The sequence below is a fragment of the Trichomycterus rosablanca genome, chromosome 11 (genome assembly GCF_030014385.1).
Source record: "Trichomycterus rosablanca isolate fTriRos1 chromosome 11, fTriRos1.hap1, whole genome shotgun sequence".
In the NCBI taxonomy this organism is placed as follows: Eukaryota; Metazoa; Chordata; class Actinopteri; order Siluriformes; family Trichomycteridae; genus Trichomycterus; species Trichomycterus rosablanca.
Genome location: NC_085998.1, coordinates 1641399 through 1660175, shown reverse-complemented (window position 1 = coordinate 1660175; position 18777 = coordinate 1641399). Strand labels below are relative to the sequence as shown.

The 18777-nt window shown below is 40.4% G+C and overlaps 1 protein-coding gene across 1 annotated transcript in view; it reads left to right on the top strand.

Annotated features, from left to right (window-relative positions):
• bnc1 (basonuclin zinc finger protein 1) overlaps positions 1-18439 on the top strand; it is a 26083-nt gene extending 7644 nt beyond the window's left edge. The window contains exons 2-5 of the mRNA XM_063005001.1: positions 9800-9979; positions 11061-11293; positions 14213-15861; positions 17842-18439. Coding sequence (XP_062861071.1) covers positions 9800-9979; positions 11061-11293; positions 14213-15861; positions 17842-18439 — 2660 coding nt within the window. The remainder of the gene's footprint in view (positions 1-9799; positions 9980-11060; positions 11294-14212; positions 15862-17841) is intronic.
• Positions 18440-18777: the final 338 nt, after the last annotated feature.

The following is an 18777-nucleotide window of genomic DNA, read 5'->3' as shown; positions in this document are numbered from 1 at the left end:
AATGCTCTATGTAACATCAATACTATATATAACATCAATACCATTTATAACATCAATACTATAAACTAACTGGCGCTTTGAGCTACTACCTCACTAATCAAAACTCTATATAACATCAATGCTGTATACTGTATAACATTAATACTGTATATAACATCAATACTATATATAACACCAATACTATACAGTATATAACATCAATACCATATATAACATCAATACTATAAACTAACTGGAGCTTTGAGCTACTGCCTCACTAATCAAAACTCTATATAACATCAATACTGTATATAACGTCAATATTGTATAACATCAATACTATTTAAGATCAACAATGTGTAACATCAATACTCTATAACATAAATGCTATATAACATCAATAATGTATAACATTAATACTGTTTAACATTGATACTATATATCATCAATATTCTATAGCATCGATATTAAAAACTGGAGCTACGAGTCACTGTCTCACTAATCAATACTCTGTATAACATTAATACTATATATAACATCAATACTGTATAGCATAAATATAGCATAAATACTATATATCATCAACAATATATATCAAAACTATATAACATCAATAATATATAACATCAGTGCTACATAACATCAATATAACAATAATACTGTCATCAATAATATATATCAACACTATATAGCATCAATACTATATAATAAATACTGTTTAACATCAATACTATATATCAGTACATATTATTACTTCATTTAACAATGATTGATTGATGATATGATTAATACTTTATATTATTAATGCTATATAAGAGCATATATAGTATTTAATGTTATATATCATTAATACTTTAAAAGCAGTGAAGATTAAACAGAGCAGAAATGAGTTTATTATAAAGTATTTATTATTATTTTTTTATCAGTAGGGTTTCTGATCGTGTTCCTCCTCCTCCTGGATGTTTGGTGTTCATGCTGCCGTGTTCAGAACCTCGATTACTGGAGAGGTTTCAGTTCAGCGTTGTTTGGACATACCCACTTCTCACTTTAGTCCCTGATCCAGCAGTACAGAGCATCTGGGAAAGGGTCGCAGGGTGAGGGGCCACGCCCACGCCCAGTCCTGATTCTGGTTACTCTTGGTTCTGTCCAGTTGTGGTAATGAATCATGTTATATTTTCTTATATTTTTAAAATATGTGATGTACTCTGCACTCTGTGGTCAAAAGTATGTGGACACCAGACCATGAGCTTGTTGTACAGTTCATTCCAAACCCATGAGAGTAAATATAGACTTGGCCACCATTCAGATGCTCCTCTCTTCTGGAGAACGTTTCCGGATTTTGAAGTGTGTCTGTGGGCATTTGTGACCTGGCTCAAGACGTTCCAATTCATCCTAAATGTGTTTATATACACACACACACACACACACACACATTCACAACATCCATGTGAGTGAAAGAGGTTCAGAGTCAGTTATTATTTTTTCTTAGATTTTTTCCCCCAATTTTCTCCTCTAATTTAGTCGTATCCAATCACCCTGGTTGTGTTAAGCTTCACCTCTACCGATACAACCCTCCACTGCTGACTGAGGAGCTTCGCAACTGACACACGCCCCCTCCGACACGTGTGCAGTACCGCTTTTTTTACCTGCAAGAGGCAAGTTCTTATGTGGATCAGCTTTGTGCAAGGAGAGCCACACCCTGATCAGCATTATCCTTCGACTATGTGCAGACGCCATCAATCAGCCATCAGTGGTCGTAACTGCACCAGTTATGAGGAACCCTGGTCAGATTTCAATTCAGAAACAATGATTCCAGTTTAGAATCAATCATTTTAATTCTGAACCAGTTATTTAAATTTATAACCAACGGTTCCAATTCAGAATGAATAGAACAGAGAATAGAATCTTTATTGTCACTATACACAGGTACAATAAAATTTCAATTAATTAATTGTGCAAATTCAGAATCAGTGATTCCAATTCTGAATCAACTTTTTAAATTCAGAAACAATTATTCCAATTCAGAGTCAATAATTAAAAAAAAAATATTTTAATTCAGAGTCAATGGTTCCAATTTAGAATCACTGATTCAAATTCAGAATCAGTTATTCCGATTTGGAATCCAGGATTTTAATTCAGAATCAGTTATTTTAATTCAGAATCAGTTATTTAAATTCAGAATCAGATATTTAAATTCAGAATCAGATATTTAAATTCAGAATCAGTTATTTAAATTCAAAATCAGTTATTTTAATTCAAAATCAGTTATTTTAATTCAGAATCAGTTATTTAAATTCAGAATCAGATATTTTAATTCAGAATCAGTTATTTTAATTCAGAATCAGTTATTTAAATTCAGAATCAGATATTTTAATTCAGAATCAGTTATTTTAATTCAGAATCAGATATTTTAATTTAGAATCAGTTATTTTAATTCAGAATCAGTTATTTTAATTCAGAATCAGTTATTTAAATTCAGAATCAGACATTTTAATTCAGAATCAGATATTTTATTTCAGAATCAGTTATTTTAATTCAGAATCAGTTATTTAAATTCAGAATCAGTTATTTAAATTCAGAATCAGATATTTTAATTCAGAATCAGTTATATAAATTCAGAATCAGTTATTTTAATTCAGAATCAGTTATTTTAATTCAGAATCAGTTATTTTAATTCAGAATCAGATATTTTAATTCAGAATCAGTTATTTTAATTCAGAATCAGTTAATTTAATTTAGAATCAGATATTTTAATTCAGAATCAGTTATTTTAATTCAGAATCAGTTATTTTAATTCAGAATCAGATATTTTAATTCAGAATCAGTTATTTTAATTCAGAATCAGATATTTTAATTCAGAATCAGTTATTTTAATTCAGAATCAGTTATTTTAATTCAGAATCAGTTATTATAATTTAGAATCGATGATTTTAATTCAGAATCAGATATTTTAATTCAGAATCAGTTAATTTAATTTAGAATCAGATATTTTCATTCAGAATCAGTTTTTTTAATTCAGAATCAGTTATTTTAATTCAGAATCAGATATTTTAATTCAGAATCAGTTATTTTAATTCAGAATTAATTATTTAAATTAAGAATCAATTATTTAAATTAAGAATCAAATGTTTCAGTTTTGAATCAATGGTTCCAATTCCGGAATTGATTATTTTAGTTCAGAATCAGTTATTTTGATTCAGAACCAATGATTCGAGTTCAAATTCAATTGCTCCAAATTCAATTCAATTATTCAAATGCATAATGAAAGATGTCAGAGTCAATGATTTTAATTTAAGAAAAATTATTTGAATTAAGAGTCAGTGGTTCTAATTTAGAATCACTGATTCAAATTCAAAATCAATTATTCAATCCAGGATCAAACATTTCGATTCTGAATCAATTTTTCCAATTTAGAAACAATGATTTTAATTCTGAATTTATGATTCCAACTTAGAATTAAACATTTTGTTCTCGTTCAGAGATCTTAGAAGAAAAGCTTTTAGAACCAGAGTCTCTCTTTGTTAAAGTGAACATCTGAAGTTTAAATGTTGAAGGTTTTTGATGTTCTGTGTTCAGTAGTGAAGCTCCAGTGTCTCAGTGGAGGTTCTAATACACCAGATGTTCTAAAGGTTCCAGCTCCAACTGCACGTTAAAAACCGAAACACACCCAAAATAATAGAACCATCTAAATCTGGGGTTCAGGAACTGGAGCCTGAGTTCTGGTTCCTGATGGAATAAAACACAGTTCCTTCTACTTGGTACCAGAAGTTCCAGAACTGTGCGCAGCTCCAGATGTTTTAAAATCCTGCAATGAATCAAAGTGCACCAGACAGTGAAGATACCAGCACGAGCGTGTGTGTGTGTGTGTGTGCGTGTCTTCAGCCAGCTGTGTGTGTTGGGGGGGGAAAACTGCCCTCCTGCGGGGGAGGGGCAGAGGCGGGAGGTGTGTGCGTGGGGGGGGTGTGGGTGGACGGGACGGTAGGAGAGCGCGTGCACATCCTGAGCAGTGTAGCGCAGGAGCGGATGCGCGCGCCACCGGTCTGTCGTGTGTGTAGCGGCGCGAGCGACTTTCCGAAGTCCGCGGCGTGTCCGCGTGGGTGCGCGCGTGGTGACAGTGTGTGTGTGTGTGTGACACTCCTGTGTGTGAGTGTGTGTGTGTGCGTGTATAAGTGTGTGTCCCGCGGTGGAACTTGTGGAGACGGGATCGGTGCTGCAGGAAATGGCAGAGCGCGCGGACACCGCACTGTGAGCACCATGTCTCAGGTAAGTGTGTGTGTGTGTGTGTGTGTGTGTGTGTGTGTGTGTGTGTGTGTGTGTGTGTAAAAGTTCAGTGAAAGTGGACGGATCGTGCATTTAGATAAGTGTATGTTTTGCGTGTGTGTGCGCGAGAGAGAACTGGTTATTAGATTCCGGTGTGTGTTTCACCAACCAGCTGTGGAGTGACTAAGTGTGTGTGTGTGTGTGTGTGTGTGTGTGTATGTGTGTGTGTGTGTGTGTGTGTGTGTGTGTGTGTGTGTGTGTGTGTAAGGACATAACAGACCTACACACACCCAGTAAAGTTTCTTCATCTGTTCTGAACAAACTGCAGCTTTTTGTTCGAGTTAAAGTGTGTGTGTGTGTGGGTGTGTGTGGGTGTGTGTAGGTGTAGAGGTGTGTGTCTGTGTGTGTAGAGGTGTATGTGTGTGTGTGTGTGTGTGTTACTATATCCAGTTTGTAGTATTTACAGTATTTAAGCTGTACAGTTTGGAATGTGAGGATGTATCTGGTGTAAAAGCTGACGGAGCGAAACATATCTGTGGTGTGTTACCGAGGTTAAAGTTAGGGTTAGGATTAGGGTTAGGGTTAGGATTAGGGTTAGGGTTGGTAGGATTGGAGTTAAGATTAAAGTTGATAGAATTAGTGTTAGGGTTGGAGTTAGAGCTGAATTTGGGGTTTGGGTAGGGTACTAGGATTAAGGTTAGCGTTCTTTAAATAGGTTTAGGGTTTTAGGGTTAGGGTAACAGTTCTAGGGTTACAGTTTTAGAATTATGGTTCTAGGATTAGGGTTACAGTTTTAGAGTTAGGGTTCTAGTACTAGGGTTACATTTCTGGGTTTAGTGTTCCAGGACTATGTTCAGGGTAACAGTTTTAGGATTAGGGCTCTAGAATTAGTGTTACTGTACTAGGTTTAGGGTTTTAAGATTATGTTTAGGGTTAGGGTAACAGTTCTAGGGTTACAGTTCTAGAGTTAGGGTTCTAGTATTAGGGTTACAGTTCTAGGTTTAAGGTTAGGGTTCTTTGTCTAGGTTTAGGGTTTTAGGGTTAGTGTAACAGTTCTAGAGTAACAGTTCTAGAGTTAGGGTTCTAGGATTAGTGTTACAGTTGTGGGTGTAGGGTGCTAAGACTATGTTTAGGGTAACAGTTTAATACAGAGTAAACGTTCTAGGGTTACAGTTTTAGGTTTAGGGTTCTAGGATTAGGGCTCTAGAATTAGTTTTGCAGTACTAGGATTAGGGTTAGGGTTCTAAGACTATGTTTAGGGTAACAGTTCTAGGGCTACAGTTGTAGGATTAGGGTTCTAGTATTAGTGTTACAGTTCTAGGTGTTGGTTTGGGGTTGTAAGACTATGTTTAGGGTTTTATCATTGCAGGACCTTCCAAATACCGCTATACAAACGTGTGTGTGTATGACAGTGTGTGTAGATGTGTACATGCGTGTGTGTACGTGTGTGTGTGTGTAGGTGTGCATGTATTGTATTGTGTGTGTAAGTGTGTGTGTGTTATTCAGTTTGTAGTATCTACAGTAAAAGTAAAAGCTGGACAGTTTGGAATGTGAGGATGTGTGACTGGATATCTGTGGTGTGTTACCGAGGTTAAAGGTGGGGTTAGGGTTAGGATTAGGGTTAGGGCTAGGGTTAGGTCTGGGGTCGGGGATGGGGTTAGTGTTTGGATTACAGTTAGGGTTGAAGTTGATAGAATTAGTGTTGGGGTTGGAGTTAGAAATAAAGTAGGGATGTTGGGATTTGGGTTCTAGGTTTAAGGTTAGAGTTTTTTGACTAGGTTTAGGGTTTTAGGGTTAGGGTAACGGTTCTAGGGTTACAGTTGTAGGTGTTGGTTTGGGGTTCTAAGACTGTTTAGGGTTACAGGACCTTTCAAATACAGCTATACAAACGTGTGTGTGTGTGTGTTTAGAGGGGTATATATATATATATGTGTGTGTGTATGATGTGTGTATGTGTGTGTGCATGCACGTATATATATATATATATATATATATATGTATACAGTGTGTGTGTGTGTGTGTGTGTGTATTTGTGTGTGCATGTATCTGTGTAGAGGTGTGTATATATGTATGTATCTGTGTAGGTGTGTGTGTGTGTTGAGACACTCTCAGCTCTCCATCTTGTACTGGAATGTAATTCAAGACAGCAGTAATGCAGCTATAATGCAACAATTAGCCAAGCACTGTGTGTGTGTGTGTGTGTGTGTGTGTGTGTGTGTGTGTGTGTGTGTAAGTGTGTGTGTGTGTGTGTGTGTGTGATCGTTCTAACCATCATCACCAGTTTCCTAACGTAACCAACCAGAACCGACTTTGATGTGAAACCGGAGATTAGAAATCTGATCGCTTTAATAATCACACAGCGTCCATTTATTTATGAAACCTAAAAAAGCAATAAAATTAAAAACTGTCATTTATTAAATGACTTTTAATTAACTGATAAAAATGTTTTCAATTTAAAATTAATTATTCCAATTCCAGCTCAAGGTTCCAGTTTAGACAGAAAATATTAGAATTTTGTTCTAGTTCAGGCGTTTTAGGGGATAAAAGTTTAAACCTTAATTAATTTCTAGAATATAATAAAAATTAAAAACTGTCATTTATTAAATGACTTTTATTTAACTGATAAAAATACAAAGAAATCATTTTTTTAGTGTTTTTACTAACAAATCGGACTGTATTTTGTAAAAATAAAATAATAATAATAATAAAATCTGGTACCTGAAACACTGAAAGATTTAGTACAGAGGCAAAATAAGACCAAGGGTTTACAAGTAACACTGTTCCACGATGAGCACTTTAATGCTAACAGGTGAGAGAATCACGACTATAAAGAGTGCGTGCAGTGTTTCTCAGCGCAACCATCTACAGTCATTATATCATGAAAAGATTCAGGGAGTCAGGAGAGATCTCGGAGCGTAAAGGCTGAAACCACTACTGAATGTTTATGACCATCAAACCCTCAGGCGGTATTGTTTAAGAAATCGTCATGCTGAAGTGGGCTTTGGAGGACTTCGGAAAATGATTGTTCCTTAACACAGTCCGCCGCGGCGTCAGGAAACACAGCCTGATTCATTAAGTTATTAATTCATTTAAACTGATTGGATATTAAACAGAATCACAAATATTCAGCAAGACTGGAACTAAAATCACGACCAATCATTTTATTATTTTTTTGTTCAGACTGCAGAATTAATTAATTCAGCGGCCATTTATTACAACTGTCGTTTTTATAACTTTATATATATTTTAATATTTATATAATATATATATATTTTATATCTGTATAAACATTTTTATATCTCTTTATTGATGAATCTGCTGTTACATTAATTTCTCCCTGTAGAATAATACAAGTTGATCTTATTTTATTTCATCTTTGTCTTGTCTTACCATATCCTCATGTTTTCTTATCTTATATTCTCTTTATTTGATCTTATTTGTATTTTATATTCATGTTATCTTATTTTAACTTTATTTTTATTTTATCTTATCTTAATTTTGTTATCTTTTCTTATCCTATCTCATCTTATTTTATCTTCTTATTTTATTTTTGTCTTGTCCTACCATATCCTCATGTTATCTTATCTTCCCTTTATTTGATCTCATTTTATCTTCTTATTTTATCTTCTTATCTTGTCTTGCCCTATCTTATTTTATTATATCTTATTTTTCTCTTATCTTATTTGATCTTATTTGATCTTCTTATTTGATCTTTATTTTATCTTTATTGTATCTTTATTTTAACTTTTTTTCTTATCTTTGTCTTGTCTTATCATATCCTCATGCTATCTTATTTTATCTTATATCTTATCTGTACTTATATCTTATTTTATCTTCTTATTTTATCTTCTTATTTTATCTCATCTTTGTCTTGTCTTATCATATCCTCATGTTATCTTATTTTATCTTGTCTTGACTTATTTTTATTTTATCTGATCATGTCCTCATGTTTTCTTATCTCGTCTTATCTCTATTTTATCTTCATCGATAAGTTGATGGTGAAAGTTCGGCGACTGTTGGTTCGTTTGGTGAAATAAAAACACTAAACCCTCTATTATTATTATTATTATTATTATTATTATTATTTATTATTATTATTTATTATTTATTATTTATTATTATTATTATTATTATTATTTATTATTATTATTATTTATTATTATTATTATTATCTCATCGTCTTTATTAGGAAAACATTTAGTAAAATACACGATTTAAAACAGGAGCATCATGTTAGTAAAGACTTACTACTAAATGAAATTGAATTTATTCAGAGTCTGTTTTATTACTACTTTATCCTGGTCAGGGTCGCGGTGGGTCTGATTCATCGTGTGTAACACACACACACACACACACTTGTAGTATCTCTAATTAACCTCTTTATACTGTGGGAGGAAACTGGAGTTCCCGGAGGAAACCCACACAGACACAGAAAGGACCCATCGGCCTTCCTGGGAATCGAACCCAGGACCTTCTCACTGTGGGGTGACAGTGCTACCCACCGAGCCACCGTGCTGCTCATGGAGCATCATCAATACTGAAGCATTGCTGAAGCTTCTTTCCAGCTTCAGTTAGTATCAGCATAGTGTCCATGTAGTGTATATATATATATGGACACAACCCTCCTTGTTTTACTGAAGGTTAAGGGCCTTGCTCAGGTGCCCAACATTGGCAACCTCCCCAAGGTGGGACTGGAACCTTAACAGCAGAGCCACTGCTGATCCCTTGTGGCTGGTTTTACCTCCACCAGCAGTGTGAAAGATTCAGATCTTCAGAATCAGCCCTCAGCTTCAGCTCACGGACAGATGATGTCACGTACTTCATGTTTGATCAGGTTATGGTCTGTAGCACATTATCACTGTGATCGTTAGTGACGTCGATGGTGAAGAGTTGTCGCTGAGACCTTGGCTGTTCTGTTTTAAGTCGTCATGGTTCCAGATTCCCCTTATTTGGAGATAATGGCTGTTACTGTGGTTCGGTGAAGTCCTAGAGCATTAGAAATGCACCTAAAAGCATGTATTTATTAGGGTTGGTGTAAGATATAGTGTTCCTGTAGAAACTTTTAGCTTCACTCTTGACCTAGGCTTTAAAGTCTGAGATGATTTTTATTCCCCAGAGCCTCATGTTTGGTGTACTAGTTATATTTGGTAAACTGGTTAATTTAGTAAGAGGGTGATGATGTGTGTGTGTGTGTGTGTGTGTGTTGCATTATGAGCAGCACTGATCAGTGGTGCTGAGGGTTCAGGAGTGGTTGTAGTTTCACGCAGGGATGATTAGCAGTGAAGCTAATTACACATCGTAACTCAGCGGGAGCTTCAACTGCTCAACGACACAGACACACACACACACACACACACATATATAAACATATACACACGTGTGTGTGTGTGTTCTAATCATTTGTATTTGATTGATTATAATGATTATTATTGTGTTTGAAATCACATTTCCAGGATGATACAGAGTTTTAATATAAACAAGTTAAAGATTTATAGATAGTTTATAATTATAGTTTATAAATCTTTAGTCTTTATGTAGAATAAGAGCTCTTATATTTTAGTTTATTTTATTTACTGCGGTTTTTCCTGCTGTAACCATACGTGTGTGTGTGTGTGTGTGTGTGTGTGTGTTGTACAGGAGATTTGTTGTACGTTGGTAAACTGTAACTGCGACAGTTTCAGACCGGGGAAACTGAAACGTCGTCAGTGTGAAAACTGCAGACACGGATGGGTCGCTCACGGTAACTATTATTATTATTATTATTATTAATATTAATTTATATTATTATACAATTTATTACTATTGTTGCTATTATTAATTATATGCATTGTATTTATTATTATGTATATTATTATTATTAGAAGTAGTAGTATTTAATTGTTACTTTATTATTACTATAATTATATTTACAATCGTAGCATTATTTTATATTATTAATATTATTATTTGTATTGCATTTATTATTAGTAGTATTATATTTATTTTTTTGTTGGTCTTTACATTATTATTATATTTATTATTATTATTTAGATTTTATAATTATTTTATACTATTATTATTATTTTATTATGTTTGCATCATGTATTAATATTTTATTATTAAATTGTATTATTATTTTATTATATTATTATTAGTAGTAGTAGTATTAAAATTAATCTTGTAGTTTTTCGTGTTATTGTTATTATCATCATTTATATAATATTAATTACTATTTTATTTTTTATTATTAGAAACAGTAGCATTATAATTATTTTTCTTATTTGTCTATATATTATTATGATATTTATTATTTTTACTTTTAATATTATTATTGACATTATTATTATTGTTTTTGTTGTTATTTTGTATTATTATTGTTGTTATTTATATATTATTATTATGGTTATTATTATTACTGTTATTATTAATGTTATTATTATTAGTATATTATTATTTTTAAATCCTGATTTTGTCAGATTTTTATATTATATTAATTATAATTTTATGTATTAATTTATGTTAATTATTTTTATTTATGTATTATTCTATATAAATATAATAATTATTGTATTTATTATAATTAAACGCTGATTTGAGCAGATTAATAATATAAACGTGTTATATTAGTGTTGGAGGATTATTGATGTGTGTTCAGTCTGAGCGCAGCAGTGAAACCATTTCATAACGAATCTGAGCAGAAGAATCTGAGTGTTCAGTATAAAAGTGAATTTATGATGTGTGTGTGTGTGTGTGTGTGCCTGTGTGTGTGTGTGTGTGTGTGTGTGTGTGTGTGTGTGTGTGTGTGTGTGTGTGTGTGTGTGCGCGCGTGTGTGTGTGTGTAGCTCTCAGTAAGCTGAAGATGCAGCTGTACGATGGAGGTCAGGTGGAGATCGTTCACTCCAACGTGGTGTTTGATATCTGCAGCCTGATGCTCTACGGGACTCAGGCGGTTCCTGTCCGGCTCAAGATCCTCCTGGATCGTCTCTTCAGCGTCCTCAAGCAGGACGAGGTCATCAAGATCCTCAACGCCCTCGACTGGACCCTGCAAGACTATATACGGGGATACGTACTGCAGGTACACACACACACACACACACACACACAGTACCCGAATACCTAGTGCTCAACCACCCAGAACTTCTGAAGTTCACGTCTCCACTTCTCATCATCTGATGTTCCTCAAGTCCCTTCAGTTTTGCAGATGGGTTTGAGTTCTGGACACCCTCACAGTTTCACAGTTTGAGTTTTGTAGACACCTCGTGAAGAAGTAGTACAATTCATTCTTGTTCCACGTATCCTAGCTTGTTTGGAAGTTGGGGTCAGAGCGCAGGGTCAGTTCTACCCAAAGCTCCACCCACTAGGCTAGCACTGTCCCATGGTACTAAAAGCGAAATGGTGGACCAACGTTCCAGCGCTGAGGTTAGGCGTTCTGGAGGCCACTGTGTCTTTCTAGAGCTCTGGGTTCAGGAGCACATGGAGGCCAAGGAGTCAAGCAGGAACAGGAAATGGCCTTCCTTACTTCCTTACCCACAAAGTTGTTTCTACACAGGTCATTCCAGGACACTCTTCAAATTTTCCCATTAGGAATATAAAAGAATTGGTTTCACCTACACTGATCAGCCATAACATTAAAACCACCTCCTTGTTTCTACACTCACTGTCCATTTTATCAGCTCCACTTACCATATAGAAGCACTTTGTAGTTCTACGATTACTGACTGTAGTCCATCTCTTTCTCTGCATACTTTGTTACCCCCTCTCACCCTGTTCTTCAATGGTCAGGACCCCCACAGGACCCCCACAGAGCAGGCATTATTTAGGTGGTGGATGATTCTCAGCACTGCAGTGACACTGACATGGTGGTGGTGTGTTAGTGTGAGTTGTGCTGGTATGAGTGGATCAGACACAGCAGCGCTGCTGGAGTTTTTAAACACCGTGTCCACTCACTGTCCACTCTATTAGACACTCCTACCTAGTCGGTCCACCTTGTAGATGTAAAGTCAGAGACGATCGCTCATCTATTGCTGCTGTTTGAGTCGCTCATCTTCTAGACCTTCATCAGTGCTCACAGGACGCTGCCCACGGGGCGCTGTTGGCTGGATGTTTTTGGTTGGTGGACTATTCTCAGTCCAGCAGTGACAGTGAGGTGTTTAAAAACTCCAGCAGCGCTGCTGTGTCTGATCCACTCATACCAGCACAACTCACACTAACACACACTAACACACCACCACCATGTCAGTGTCACTGCAGTGCTGAGAATCATCCACCACCTAAATAATACCTGCTCTGTGGGGGTCCTGTGGGGGTCCTGACCATTGAAGAACAGGGTGAAAGGAGCTAACAAAGCATGTAGAGAAACAGATGGACTACAGTCAGTAATTGTAGAACTACAAAGTGCTTCTATATGGTAAGTGGAGCTGATCAAATGGACAGTAAGTGTAGAAACAAGGAGGTGGTTTTAATGTTATGGCTAATCGGTGTATATAATAATATTAATGCATAAAATCATCAGTCAAGTGTAGATGAAATGAACAAGACGTAGCTGCGCTGTAGCTGTAATGAGGAGAGCCGATGGTGGACGGTGGAAGATGGACAGGAGGAGCGATGGAAGGTCGTTAGAAACTCTCCAGCCGATTGTTTCTCATTAATCCAGACAAACTTCAATCCTAGGTGACCTATTTACAGCATGAACAGTCTCTCCTCTCGCCACATCAGCCCCTTTTATCCTGTCTCTATCTGACATTACGCACCGTACTGACCAACTGGGTCCGAGACACGAGTTCCACTTTCAGACTTCTCAGTGAGGTCTTTTTAGGTTCGATTCTCGTCCTCACTGCTTCCCTTTAAGGGTCGGTGGAATGTCTGATCTTTTTTGGACCCGTAATGACGCTTGTATTTAATGAAAAGCAATAAAATAATAAAATAACACAAAGTTTTATAGAGATTGTAAAATCGATGCTCTGAGAGCCAATGAGAAGCTGGACGAATGCGAAGTTGTACAAGCAGAGAGGCGGAGAAACAACGGGGTTCTACTGTTTAAAAAAACAGTAACCAAACAGTAACACCAAATTTTAGAGGACAAACTGACCCAATCGTCCTTTGTTTTTGCGGTCATGCTTGTCTCGTGTCATATGAATCTCAACAAGGTGCGGCTGGTCGGTCGACAACCAAGACATTTCAGTCGAGATCCCAATTTTAGAGATGGGAGACATTCGAGAAGCAAGGTTCCGCTGTATTTCATTGATCTGTGTACTTGTTAGCCATGGGTGCCTCTTATTAAAAGGGCGTCCACATAATTTTGGCCACGGAACCTTCTATACCTCCAAACGAATGATCTAAACATCTGTAGGTTTGTTTTGGAAACGTGGAAGAAACTTGGCTGCAGATCTTTAGTTAAGATGAATAAAATAAAAGCAGGTCCTGATGGCTCATTCCGAGCTCCCGAGGACGTCCGGGCAGATCACGGCGGATCGTATAAATAATCCTGTAAAAACGTTGTCTTGTGTTCTTCGGGCTTCAAACTCCAGGTGCGAGCGAGCGAGCCGGAGGTCTCGGCTCAGTTTGCCGCTGGTTAAGAATTCAGGTGGACGCGTGAGGTTCTCGTTAGCCCGTCTGACGGCCAGCGTAAAGTCGAATCCCCCACAGGCATATCAATGAATGCCGTATGATGAAATATTTATCCCCGTTACAGCATGTATGACTTTGAAGGACTGCTAGCGCTCATGTGTAATTACGGCCAGGCTCGGTGCCCAGCACTCGCCGAGTCCCACCGGGGGAGCGCCGGATCATCAAAACGAAGAAAAATGATATTAGATTTTACGTGCTGCAGTAATTAGGGCTTTTATGTCCGGCGGTATTAGACGAACGGACGACTCTTTATTTAGTAGCGCTGTCGGACTGTCAGTTATCAAACGTCCCGGGTCCCGGACGGTCACGGTGTTCATCCATAATGCAAAAACCCGAATCCTTTTTTTTGGTGTGTGCCTGTGTGTAGGACGTGGCCGGAAAAGTGCTGGACCGCTGGGCCATCATGACCTTCGAAGAGGAAATCGCAACCCTGCAGCAGTTCCTGCGATTCGGAGAGACGAAATCCATCGTGGAGCTGATGGCGCTGCAGGACAAAGAAGGCCAGTCGGTCATCATACCGACCAGCCACCGAGCCAACTCCGACATCCGCAGCTTCATCGAGAGCAGCACTCGCCGTCCGTCGCCCGTCCCGAGCTCGGAGCCTCCGAACAGCAGGAACGGCGGGCACCATTTCGAGAGCCTGGTCAACAGCATGGCGTTCATGCTGCCCCTGCACATGCTCAACTCCTGCACAGTCCCCGCACCGCTGCTCAGATCCAGAGAGGACTCCCACCAGCAGGAGGCGCCATCACGAGCGGAAGTTCTGGATCATCCCGGAGGTCCTGATCACTCCGCTCACTTTGCCTCCGAGCCGGACCGCGACGAGATCTCTGTCGATCGTCACAGTGGCACTTTAGACTCTGAGGAATTCTCCATGAGCGACAACTATTCCTCACCGTCAACCCCGTGTACGCCCTCGGTCAGCTCCGATATCGCCCAGGTGTCTCCCGAATCGAAGGTCCGTTTGAGCGCAGGGATGAAGAAGGGTCGCGTGTTCTGCAGCGCCTGCGAGAAAACCTTCTACGACAAAGGCACTCTGAAGATCCACTACAATGCTGTCCACCTTAAGATCAAGCACAAATGTACCATCGAGGGCTGCAACATGGTCTTCAGCTCTTTGAGGAGCCGCAACCGGCACAGCGCCAATCCCAACCCGCGCCTGCACATGCCCATGAACAGGAACAACCGCGACAAGGACGTGCGCGATGGGCTGAGCGGCGGGGACGAGGAGGAGAAACAGGATCTAAACAGGTCCGTCTCGAGCTACATGGCCAGCTCCGAGCCCAAGCTGCACAGCTCCTTCTCAAGCATCAGCCACAGTGGGATAGTCTTCCCAAACCTCAAGACCGTGCAACCGGTGCTGCCCTTCTACCGCAGCCTGGTGACTCCTGCCGAGCTGGCTAACACACCCGGGAATCTGCCATCCCTCCCCATGCTGTCCTCCTCCTCCGTACCCGTTAACGTAGCCGAGATGGAGAGCAGCTCCGAGCCTGTTCCGAAGAAGAAGTCTCGCAAATCGAGCATGCCGATCAAGATTGAGAAGGACGACCTAGAAGAGTGCAACGAGTCCGACAACGAGGACCCTTCCGCCAGCTTGGACCCTAGGATGGACGGAGTCATGAAGACGGAACGTGATAACCACGGTGCTTTCCAAAGATCCGGCAGTTCCGTCTGCACGGAAGAACCGCCACAAGATGGACGGCCCACCAAGTCGCCGTCTCCCTTCGGCAACCCTGAGAGAGACTCACTGGACTTTAAGGACCAAACCAGCCTCGAGCAAACGACATCGAGGAAAGCTCCCAGTGAGGCCGAGGTCTGTGCAGACAGCGACGGAGACCTGCAGATAGTATGCGTAGACGACGTCGAGCTCCTTCATCACTGCGAGAGCTGCGATCAGACTTTTAAAAACCTCTACAGCGCCAAGATGCATTACCGCAGCGTCCACTTGAAGGAAATGCATGTGTGCACCATAGCCGGGTGCAACGCCGCCTTCCCATCACGACGGAGCCGAGACAGGTAGGTGCTTACCAGCATCTGTTGGGAGTGAGGCCAGTTGTGTCTCCATTCGTTGCACAAGGGAAACCATGATGAGTTGAAGCGCCCAGCCTCCTGTCCTTGCCTTTAATCAACAGGGTTCCCTTGGATTACTTGTCTACTTAAGGACCTTGGGATCTTCACCCTCCTGTTCCACTTTACTCCCTTCATTCCACCAATCTTGGTGCCACTAAATAGTGGGCGACGTCATGTCACACCCTGAGGTGCCCAAAGGGGGGCAAAGTGGGGAGTCTAATGACTTGAGTAGGCTCAGTAGACCCTCATGAAATAAATATTGATTGGGTTCAAAGGCGGACAGCGTTACCCTGTCAGTGGGCTCTCAAATACTTCTGGTATTTGGGAATGAAGGGAGTATAGAGGAGCAAGAGGGTCAAGGTCCTAAGGTCCTTGAATAGACAAGTAATCCAAGGGAACCCTGTTGATTACTCATCATGGTTTCCTTTGTGCAATGAATGGAGACACAATCTTGGTGCCACTAAACAGTGGGCGACGTCGTGACAATGAAACCTTGTGTGATGCCACACCCTGGGTGCCCAAAGGGGAGCAAAGTGGGGAGTCCACTGACTTGAGTGGGCTCAGTAGACCCTCATGAAATAAATATTGATTGGGTTCAAAGGCGGACAGCATTACCCCCTGTCAGTGGGCTCTCAAAGTCTTCTGGTACTCCTGATTATACCAAGGAGGTCCTAAAACCAGAGGCTAGAGGTCTGACATGGTGTCATAGGTTGGGAGTCTAGACCAGTACAGTTTCTTCACCCATTACCTGTTGTGGTACCCCAGGGTTTCCTAAAGAGGGAAAGCTAGAGACACTAGGGAGTAAATGAATCCGGAGGACTAAAAAGTGTCTTAGGCTGGAGGCTCTGGCACCTCTGTTCAACTATGACGTCATAAAACCTTCATGCAAGTCTATTGGACAGAAGGGGTCTAAAGATGGGATTCACTCATGCAGAATGGTAGGAAACTCCCCAAGAAACCTTGCAAGGGAGTGATGTCAAATCCAGAGGTGTCATAACAGGGAAAAGAAACTGGTTCCAAACAGGACCTTAGGAACCAAAAGATTGGCCCTAATGAGCTCTCCAATCTAGGATGCTTGTGGTCGTGCCTTTGCAAAACTTGCAAGTCTGGAGGTCAGCACAAGTAGTCGTGAGTGGAGATAAACTCCATTTCCTCAGTCATCTAAGGGTCTTCCTCAGATGGTTGGGAATTCGCCGTCACAAGTATGGCAACCATAAAATAATACAGGGTTAGGGAGATCCAGGAGAGTGCCCAGCCTCCAGTCCTGGCCTTTAAATTTACTAGGGTTCTCTTGGACCACTTGTCTCCCCAAGGACCTTGGGCAGGTCTGCAAGTCTGGAGTATCTCTGGAGTACCTCAGTCATCTAAAGGTCTTCCTCAGATGGTTGGGAATTTGCTGACAAATAAACTTAATGTGTGATGTGACAAGTATGCCAACCCTAAACTAATGCAGGGTTAGGGAGATCCAGCAGAGTGCCCAGCCTCTGGTCCATTCCATTTCTACAGGGTTCTCTACGATCACTTGTCTACTCAAGGACCTTGGGATAATACAGGGTTGGGGAGATCCAGTAGGACTCTAGAAAAGGGCAATTGGAGATCCAGGGTGAAAGATGCAGGACTTTTACCTGTCCGGGGGACCAACGGTTGAACCTCCGCCCCTGAACTGGTCTAAAGATGTCAGGATGCAGTCTGAAGTAGAACCTGTTATTAGCAACAAATTGAGGTTAGACAGTCCTGCTGGATGGTTGCAGGGAACTTACAGGGAACAAGGGAAGTGATACTTGTCCAGGGGGTCAGGAATTGCCTTGTGCAGGAGCAGAAGTGCTGTCAAGGGTTCCAAAGGTGTGCAGGACTTGCCTGTATGAACAAATGTAGACGTTTTACTTTGGTACACATCTTCACGAATGGTGTCTTCTCTATTTTCAGGCACAGTGCAAACTTAAATCTACATAACAAGCTGTTGACCAAAGACTCCTACGTCCTCAGCCCATCCTGCCGAGATATGGCCAGCAATGCTCTCCCAGAGTTCCCTCCCAAAGACCCTCTGAGCCAGACGTCTGTGATCTTCAAGGGGAACAACCGCATGGGTCTGGTCTTCCCTATGAGCAAAGCGGTGGAGAGCGTGGACGATTCGGTGGAGGATGAAGCCGTGCTGGACCTGAGCACCAGAGGAAGCGCTCACTCTTCCTCCTGGGACTCGGAAGCAGGCAGCGAAGAGGAGCTCCACCTAGAGGACAGCGATGAGAACGAGAGCTGCGACGGGGCGACTTCTGCGCCGGTCGGCCTCGACCAGCAGGTCCACAGCTCGTCTTCGCCCATCACCTGCCACGTCTGCCAGAAGGTTTACAGCAACAAGGGCACATTCAGGGCGCACTACAAGACCGTGCACCTCCGGCTCCTGCACAAGTGCAAGGTCCCGGGCTGCGACACCACCTTCTCCTCGGTCAGGAGCCGCAATCGACACAGCCAGAACCCCAACCTGCATCGGAACCTTCCAGCCAACGCCCCCGTCAACCAGGAGTGAACATTCGACCAAGAGTTACCCTCCATGAGCACTTGTGGACATCAACGAGGAGCACGGGCATGGGCGTCTTCCTGAGCCTACCGATCAGCTTATTAAAGTAAAGTTTACAAGTCGGACAAGTTCCTGTTTATTTAACTTTAAAAACCCAAAGACCAAACAAGTCCAGCCAACAAAACGGCACATCATGGTGCAGTGGCCATCAATCTGTGGCAGGTACCTTGCCAGCAGGCACCAAACACTCTTTGGAGACTCTTGGAGACCAAACACAAACTCATAATAGAACATGATGTAAATAAGACGTAAACATGTGACCTTTATTTGTTTGTTTGGTGGAAAAC